This window comes from Kryptolebias marmoratus, linkage group LG2, assembly GCF_001649575.2.
Source record: "Kryptolebias marmoratus isolate JLee-2015 linkage group LG2, ASM164957v2, whole genome shotgun sequence".
NCBI classification, from domain to species: domain Eukaryota; kingdom Metazoa; phylum Chordata; class Actinopteri; order Cyprinodontiformes; family Rivulidae; genus Kryptolebias; species Kryptolebias marmoratus.
The window spans coordinates 15,609,821-15,618,516 of record NC_051431.1 but is presented as its reverse complement, the minus strand read 5'-3'; the positions used below and the strand labels follow the sequence as shown (position 1 = coordinate 15,618,516).

Genomic DNA, 8,696 nt, shown 5'->3' with positions numbered 1-8,696 from the left:
ATGAATGTGGCACGGTCCAATATGAATGTGTTTCTGCACTCTGAACTGAGCTGCTTAACAGATCTGCCTTGTTCTTCTTTGCTCAGATTGAAAAACTGCAGGAGAAGTGAGTTTTAAGCCTTTTAAGATGCTGATTTCTGTCTCGACAGAAACCCGGTGCACGCACGAGATCTTTTTAAGACTGAAACTCGAGTACTACTTCAGTCTGGTTTGGAAGAAAACCACCGAAAACAATATTTGTGAAGCAGCTGCAGTGAAATCCAAAAGGGGGTGGGGGGGATCTTGTCAATCTCTCCTTGCTCTTACTGCTATTTGGCTGTGTTGCTGTGCACGCCACACATGGGCAAAATATGGCAGTCGGGCGCCATCGAGCAAAGCACCTGACAAGAAAAGATTTTATTAAAAGAAAAATCTCACATATGCTGATGTTTTACCTGTTTAAAACAGAACGTTGTCTCTATTTTCAGCCAAAGCAGGCCTGATTATTTCCTTAAGCATTATGTTTTACAAAAAAAAAGGGGAAAATGGCTGAGTGTTGCATTTTTTTAAAACCAAAAGTTGACGTCTCATCACGTCTCACAAGTGTTAGTTGGGAAGCAGCTAAGCTGATGTTCCTGTAGTTCAACCAAGCATGCCAACTTTGTTATAAGCTGGTCCTCATTGGGGGGGAAAAAAGAAATAATAATATAAGACATCGATCTAAAAGTGGGCAACAAATGTTGCTAAACAAAGCAAGACTCTGACCGTCTGTTTTTGCAGCTGATATGATGTTTTAAATGATGGATCCATGCGTGGCCGTTCGGCCCCTTTGAGTAAAAACGTCCCTTTAGAAGAAACGGATGTCAGGTTAACAAGCTTTATTCTGTACAACTGTCACTCCAGATTTGATGTTCTATGAGAGGCCCTTTATGACATAATCGAATCTTGCTTTTCCACGTCCTAAAGGGCCTCCCATAGTATTCTGTAAGGCGTCATGCTCAGTAACAAACATCCACCTCATCCTGCTCCAGTGCTCTTCAGGTCTTTAAGAGAATCTACCTTTGTTACGTTTCCAAATCACATCTATCTCATCCTTAATGTTGTTGGACTCAAAGCAAAAAAAAGCTACAACGAGATCCAAAACTTTCCCTTCGATCTGCCCTCCTGGATTAGACTGCAGCCGTTCTGACCCGATGCTGGATCACGTCCAGGCATCTCTTACCGGGTCAATAATTCAAACGGCCAACGAGGCCGGGACTCAAAACACGAACAGTTCCAGTTAAAACTCTTCAACCCTTGGGAGATTCGAAAATACCGATATTTGCCACGTGTGGATACATTTCGGCACCTTTGAGCTCTCGTCGGGGTTCAGATTTTCATTCGGAGCGGCTCCTCCCGGCGTATCGCAGCACGTTCAGTCGCATTAAAAGCTCAGACGTGTGCCTCAATTAGGACTTGGAGACTGTTTTGAAGGTACATAGGAAGGTCTCACTTTTATAGAGCAAAAACATGTACATGGATGTAAATATGTAAAATATAGAAGAGGACGGAAAAAAACCCAAACTTTTATTTTAGTTTTGTACCTTTAACATGCAGTATGTAGGAGGTGATCCCCCGAAGAGGGAAATAAACATCTGCACTGCAGACTCCATAAGCTGAAATGATCTTAAACATGTCAGTGTTTTTCCTCAGCAAACACTTGATACAGTTTTCTAATTTAACTGTGATCACACACACACACACACACGACCAGACTCCACTTCTACAACCTCTATAAGTGTAAGAAATGACTGAACGCAGACACGGTTGGTTACCTTTTGGAGTTATTTGCAGAAACAGATGAGAGGCCGGTTGCCACGCGGCTGATTTGATTCATATTTACATCCTGGTGAGTTTGAAAGTGTGCGCTGCCATCGCAGAGGGTTTGAACTTTTCATTTTTGCTGTTTTTATGCCGTCTAAGCGGAGATTCTCAAGGTTTGTATTTATTGGCTGACGCCTGCGATCGCGTGTCATCATTTGATTCTTTCTTTCCTTTTTTATTTATTGTTTTTACAATAATCAGTGAATGTTTTCATACGGACGCGTTGCTGTAGGAGACGAGTCCATCAGATTTGTTGCATTTGTTCATATCAGACCACATCATGTTATGTCGCATTACGTTTATTTCTGTATCGTGTTTTTACTATTGAAATAAAAGGAGGTGTATTTTAAACAGGGTTGTTCTTGTGTGAAAGAAACTTAAAAAAAAAAAAAAACTCTACCAGTGGCCCTTTCCCTTTAGCCTCTCGCCCTCTGCTGGTTGCATTCACACGCTGCAATAACCTAATCTGGATCAATACAGATGAGATTAAGTGGCTTGATTTCCCTTTTTTTATGTTGAGGCTTTTATTACGGCACAACAAAGACATTTTTACAAGGTATGAGATCCAAACTATATACAATTTAAAATGATCTTAGTGTCCAAAGTATGTTGGTTTTATATGTTTTGAATGTAGGTGGACACAAAAGCAGATTTACTGGCTTATGACTAAAACAAGTCTTAGTGACGCTGAAGGCTACAGATGGCTGCAGACGTGTCTGCCTTCTGTCAGGCACAGACGTTAAACCAGAAGTTTCAGCTAAAGTTTCAGCTTCTCTTCCACAAACTTACAGCAATGGAGACCCGTGAGTCCAACCCTCACCGGCTGATGTGCCCAAACTTTACTAATAAATGAAAACAGGGGCGCTGTGTCACCACCAAAAACAGTAATAACATCCATTTATAATGATTGTTTTTGTAGTTTGTAACAACTGTAGCAGAAACACGCTATTAGCAACTATCTTTACATCTTATTAGATTCATGGGAATGATCTAAAGACTACTTATTTCTCGATTGATGAAACACCAGACTCGTTTTCTGGCCGAGCTCAGAAACGTCTTTGTTCCTGTCCAAACGTACGTGAGTAAAAACTTCAAGTGATTATCTTGCAGCATAAATACAACATTAATAACAAACCAAAACATCCTGAAAAAAAAGAAAAACGGCTTATTCTGTGATTTTTTTTTTTTGAAATTGTGAATCCACAGGTTATGAGCACAAAAAAAGGCTGTGTACTTCAGTAGGTTACAGTATTTAAAGTAGTTCAACTGTGTGTGTAAAATTTCCTTTGGCAGTTTTGTGTGAGATTTTACCCAGTGCTAGCAGAAGAACGATTAGATCATTAATAAAACTACAGATAAATATCTAAGCTGTGTAGAACGATGTGGTGCACGTATAGAACATCCTCTGAAAGCTGTTTAATATCAATTAAAAGATCTAAATGGAAATAAAACTTATGCACAACGTTTGAGGATGTGGTTATAAATTAAAGGCACAGTTTACATCCTTTAAAGTGGGGTTCTGAGCAATGAGTGTCTCACCTGTTGCAGACAGCGCTTTAGGTTGGAGGAACACGAGTTTAAAAGTGGCCAGATTGATGAGCTAGTGGCTAGTCTCGGGGGCAAGGAGCACAGGATCAGAGTGGTTAAAACAGAAACAGCTTAACCCACCTTCAGTTTGGCATTTCATAGTTATTCTCTGGCAGTGCCCCAGCTAGCTGCTGCTGCCACTGTGCAGATAACTCGAAAATACTGAGTAAATAAACAAACTGCATTTACAAAGTACCTTTATAGTTTTACTGACCGCTCAAGGTTCTTTTAGTGGGGGAAAAGTTGAACCATCCACTCTCTGATTGGAAGAAAACCTCTCTTCCTCCTGAACAGCGGCTAACATCAATGTGGAGGCTTCTAAAACTGCGTTGGAGTTAAATGTTTCAGATTGGAGCTTGAGGTTTTTTTCCCCTCTAAACTGAGGTCATACAAAGACATTATTTGTTCAAACGATACCTGCTGAACCCCACTTTAAAAGGTTGAAACCAGGGTTTTCCAATGCTGGTCCTCAGGGGCCACCATCCTGCATGTTTTCCTTGTTTCCCTGCTCCAACACACCTGATTCAGTGGTTAAATCACCTCTTTATGTTCTGCAGAAGCCTGTTAATCACCCATTGATTCAGATCAGGTGTGTTGGAGCAGAGAAACAAGTAAAACATGCAGGATGGTGGCCCTCCAGGACCATAATTGGAAACCACTGGTTTAAACTGTTGCTCTGAGCCTGGGACTCGCTCTCACCGGTGTCTGACGGGCGCTAAATCTCCAACATGACGCAGACAGTAGGTGCCTTCCATGACAGGTCGGCGCTTGAGGGGGAGAGGGCATCAGAGTTGCGTTGGTAGCTGTTGGCTCACGCTGTCTGGCTTCAGCGAGGGCAGTTTGATCTTCTTGGTGAGGCTGCTGCGGACGTCCTGCCCGGCCAGGAAGTAAAGGATGGGGTCCACGCAGCTGTTGGCGCTGGCTAAAGGCCGAGTCACCTTGTAGGCCACGCTGGACGCCTCCAGCAACCTGCAGCTGATCTGATGAAGACATAATAAAATGTCTCACACTTCCTGCAGCTCCTATCGTCGGCGTGACGCGTCGAACTCTGAGCTAGCGCCATACCTGCGATGGATCGACCTGCCTCAGGTACCTGAAGGAGTAGTAAAGGCTCCTGGTGAGGTGGAAAGGGAGGAAGCACAGCATGAACGCTGCCAGCACAACGATGATCGTCTTCACCGACTTCTGCTTGTACCGCTGGGCTGTCAGGCCGCCCCTTTCGCCCTCGGCTCCCCTGTCGGAGCCCCACCCGAGCTCCAGGAGCTTCCGCACCATGAGGCCGTAGCACACCATCACCACCATGAAGGGCAAGGCGAACATGAGCACCGACACGACGGAGCTGTACACCAGGAAGTCGTCGAAAAGCTCCGGGCTGGTGGTGTCGTAGCAGATCCGCTCGGTGGCCACGTCCCTGGGTGAAAAGAAGGGGACGGATCGGAAGTGGTTAGGGGGTTTCTGCGGGACACTGGTTACTGCGGGGAAAGAGAGCGCCAAATTCAAATCAGTGAGCCGGCAGGTTGGCTGTCCGGTCAGGTGAGGTGAGATGTGAGAGCAAACAGGCGCAAACAGGGAAGAGGCTTTAATTACCTGGTTCTCACGAAGTAAAGGACAGGAGCCTGGCAGAACAGAACGCAGGCCCACACCGCCACAGACACCAGCCGGGCCTGACGAGCGCTGACCCAGTTCAGGGAGCGGACCGGGTAGCAGACGCCAAGAAAGCGATGCAGACTGATGCAGCTCAGGAACAGAATGGAGCCTAAAACACAGATAAATGCGTCAAAAAGCTTTATTTATGCCGTCACGGGTAATGTTCCCACCGCGCCGTTCTACTTCCAAGCAACTAGACTTTTTCGTAATCGTTCAAAGGGGTCTCGATCGGTGGTTCTCCAGGCTTCCTGAAGGTCTTTCAAAGACTTTCTATGAACTTTGGCAGCTTTTAAAACTCATTTTCTGTTTGTGCAGCGTAGTTAAAGTAAGAGGGAAAGCAAAATAGTAGAAGAGAACTGAGGTGTCAGGCCAAAAAAAACAAAACTATCTTCAGCAGATAAACGGTATCTGAAAGTCACGTCTATAAGAAAAAAATAATCCTTTAAAACCCTGAGAAAAAAACGTCAATTCATCTTCAACTACAGTTAAAGTTTTCAGCTGAAAGCTCTGGAAATCAGCTTGCTGGTGCTAAAATACACTTTTTACGTGTCAAAGTGCCATCGTCTGTGTTTTTCCTAGATTCAGCTAAAGAAATGGGAACAAACTGTATGCTTGTGACTGGCTGCTGGCAACACAGACCCCGTTTCAAACGGGTTCTTTGCTAAGTTCTTCAACTCTGATTCATCCATTTTATGGCTGACAAGCAAACAAATAAAATTTTAAAAATCCAGATTTCTCTTAAAATGGTCGCATACTGATAAAAAATAAGGCCAAAATAATAAAAAAAAAATCTTTAAAAGATTACAATAAATCTGGCTGTTTGGACGCAAAATATTATATAATGGCTGACTTTTGCAGTGTTGTATATTATGATGGGTAATGTTTCTGCCCTGTTATTTAAACTACACCTCTTTTAGTGCCTGATACTGGGGTAGCCTATAATCTCACAGGGAAGTAACATTTATGATGGTGGAAGTCGTATTTTTTGTCATCTCATTCCAGTTAAAGAATAAATATCCAGTTTGTCATGTGTTGGCTGCTGTATTTATTGTCTGTATTGTATAATTTTGAATGGTCTGTTCATCTCACTCACTCTTCTAAACAGATATAAAGTGTTTAATTCTCACTCTTTTTGCAGAAAGCTGTGCATTCTGTTAGGATTAATAATGACATGTACGTTTTTCTCAGCAGCTCCTTTTCTTTTAAATTTCTGAGGGAAAGCGTTTCGAAGAAAAGCCCGAGGCTAGTTCATGTTCATCTATTCACCGTAACCTCCCCCTTATTGCTCAAGAAGAGCGAATGCTTTCCAAGTTTTTAAGTGTTGTCCGATTGTGCTGTGTGACGTGTTGCTCATTGTGCAGCGCTTCTTTCCGGTACCATACAAGTTGGCGTAGAACAGGAAGCGGATGAGCTTGCAGACGGGTTCGCTGAAGGGCCAGTCGTTCTCGTCGGCGTAGTAGTAGACGAGGAAGGGCAGGGTGAAGACGTAGAGCGTGTCGCACATGGTCAGGTTGAACATGTAGACGGTGGAGGGCCGCCAGCGCTTCGTCCGGAACACAATCACGTAGAGCGCCGTGGCGTTCAGAGCCAGGCCGATCACAAAGACCAGGGCGTAGCTGACGGGGAGGAGGATGTACTTAAAGTCCTCGTTAAACTTGCAGAACACACTGGAGTTGGTGGAGTTGGTCATGCTGGTGCCAGAGAGGGCCGGCGTGGTCATAAGGACGCCTGAGAAAAGAAGAAGATTAAAAACAGGGTTAGGGTTGGGGAACGTGTTGGAGTTTCAACATTTCAACGTGGATGTTACCGTGCAGATACGGGAGATGGGTTTATGACAATAGAGTAAAATCGTGATCTGAGTAAGTCACTTCGGCGTGTTTCTGCAGCTCAGGGACGGTCAGGAATGGTCCACCGATTCACCGAGGTTCCCTCAGACTTACACAGCAGAGCCTCAAGTGGACTTTCTATCACCTTGCTGCATCTTTCAAGACACAGCGAGAATCGACAGCAACTTTTGGACTCTGTTGCTTCAGAATTCATCAAAATTTAAAGCCGCTTTGACGGGGATGAGTTCTCGCGAAATCTGAGCGATACAGAACTCCTGATATTTACTAACAGTGAACTCCAGCGCCAAGACTGGGCACAGGTGGAGGGTGTTCACGTTAAAAACTGAATGACAAAACGCGACAACATAATTTCCTGAACAGCTCAGACTGCTGAAGGACAAACTGACCACATGTCCTCCCTCTGCTGCTGTCTTTACTCGCTCCACTGTAATTATTTCTATCATCAACATGTCTTTCTTTGTCTTTCTTCCTATAGAAACCACACCTGGATGAGTCATTCTGTGTCTCTTTCCTGTCCTCTCAAACTCCAGCCGGTCGAAGCAGATGGCCGCTCGTCCTGAGCCTGGTTCTGGTTCTGCTGGAGGTTTCTTCCTGTTGAAAGGAAGTTTTTCCTTTCCACTGTCACCAATGTGCTGCTCAGGATGGGAGCCTGCAACAAAGCGAAGATTCAACACAATCTGCTTGCTACCTTAGATGGAAAACTTTTACTAATCGGCTTTTATAATGTATGTGGATGTTTTTGAACAGCGCCATGAGACGACTTATGCTGTGACTTGGCGCTGTATAAATAAACTGAATTGAATTGAACTGAATTGGAGTTTTGGCCAGTTAGCACTCGTTGCTCGGGGGTGACTCTCAGCTTTCACCAAGTCCTCGTTCAGCTCAGTAGCCGTGAAACTGAAAACATCAGTCGTCTCCTTCTGTTTTCTAAGGTCAACTTTTCTAACAAGACAAACCAGGTCAGCTTCAACAGTTAGGTTTAAAACATGTGAAACACGCAGAGCTCAGCGGATGTGCTGGGAGGTGACTCTCAGCTACCACCACGCCGAGTTTTAGCTCAACGTCTTTAAAAGGGACGGATTTAAAGCCGTTTCCTGTGTTCGATGATCTGAATCAGGTCGACTCCACGAGGTTGTAGACGTTCATCCAGTGATCTTTTTCTGGATTTTTTTAAATACAGTCCAGTGGTCAGTGAGATATTTTGCTAACACAGAGACAAACACATGCCCAGAGATAGTTTTTCTTTTTCTGAGTCATCAATGGAATGTGACAGATAGTGTAAAACAGATGCCGTATTAACTCATAATGACACTTTTGCTAATTTACTTTGTGAATTCATGGGACGAGCGTGCGAGCAAACGCTTGTCCAACTACACATCAACGCTTCTCAGACGATGACTGCGTCGACTGATTTTGCGTCAACGGGATGCCCACGGTTGGCCTTGTCGTGCAGGAAGGCAGCCCTCATCCTCGCGCGCTGCATGCCTGAGATTTTCTACACTCACGGCTGTAAGAGACACAGGAATAACTTTCTAACTCAAACCAGGTGTGGTTTCTGCTCCTCACGCATCAGCATGCAGAGCACAGTGCTGTTTAACCTCAGTTCGAGTCGAAAGCGGTCACGCATCAAAAGGAAGCTCTCTTTGTTGTTCCTTTTCTGATATATTAAAGTATGATTTCTTTATCAGAAATGAGTCGTCTTAACTTGCTGTGCACTTTGCCACATTCTTTTGTGTGTGTGTGTGTGTGTGTGTGGGGGGGGGGGGGGGGGGG

The 8,696-nt window shown here is 44.3% G+C and overlaps 1 protein-coding gene across 2 annotated transcripts; it reads right to left on the bottom strand.

The window, feature by feature from the left end:
* Nucleotides 1–2,125: 2,125 nt before the first annotated feature.
* LOC108244630 (P2Y purinoceptor 2) lies at nucleotides 2,126–7,462 on the bottom strand. 2 transcript variants are annotated; one of them, XM_017430993.3, is made up of 5 exons: nucleotides 7,408–7,462; nucleotides 6,459–6,804; nucleotides 5,017–5,185; nucleotides 4,495–4,840; nucleotides 2,126–4,409 (listed from the first exon to the last, which is right to left on the bottom strand). In XM_017430993.3, exons 1-5 carry the CDS (start codon nucleotides 7,418–7,420, stop codon nucleotides 4,093–4,095), a joined length of 1,191 nt encoding a protein of 396 aa, XP_017286482.1. In that variant the 5' UTR covers nucleotides 7,421–7,462; the 3' UTR covers nucleotides 2,126–4,092. The 2 variants fall into 2 exon arrangements, with proteins under 2 accessions (XP_017286482.1, XP_017286484.1); XM_017430995.3 differs by having other exon boundaries at nucleotides 4,068–4,409; nucleotides 6,454–6,804.
* Nucleotides 7,463–8,696: the final 1,234 nt, after the last annotated feature.

Excerpts from the sequence above, each read along its gene's own strand:
- LOC108244630 (XM_017430993.3), bottom strand. Across the intron at positions 5,186-6,458 it reads TTCCTGTTCTACGCCAACTT|GCTCCATTCTGTTCCTGAGC; the intron begins GTATGGTACCGG and ends TCTGTGTTTTAG. Across the intron at positions 4,410-4,494 it reads GGCAGGTCGATCCATCGCAG|ATCAGCTGCAGGTTGCTGGA; the intron begins GTATGGCGCTAG and ends TGTCTTCATCAG.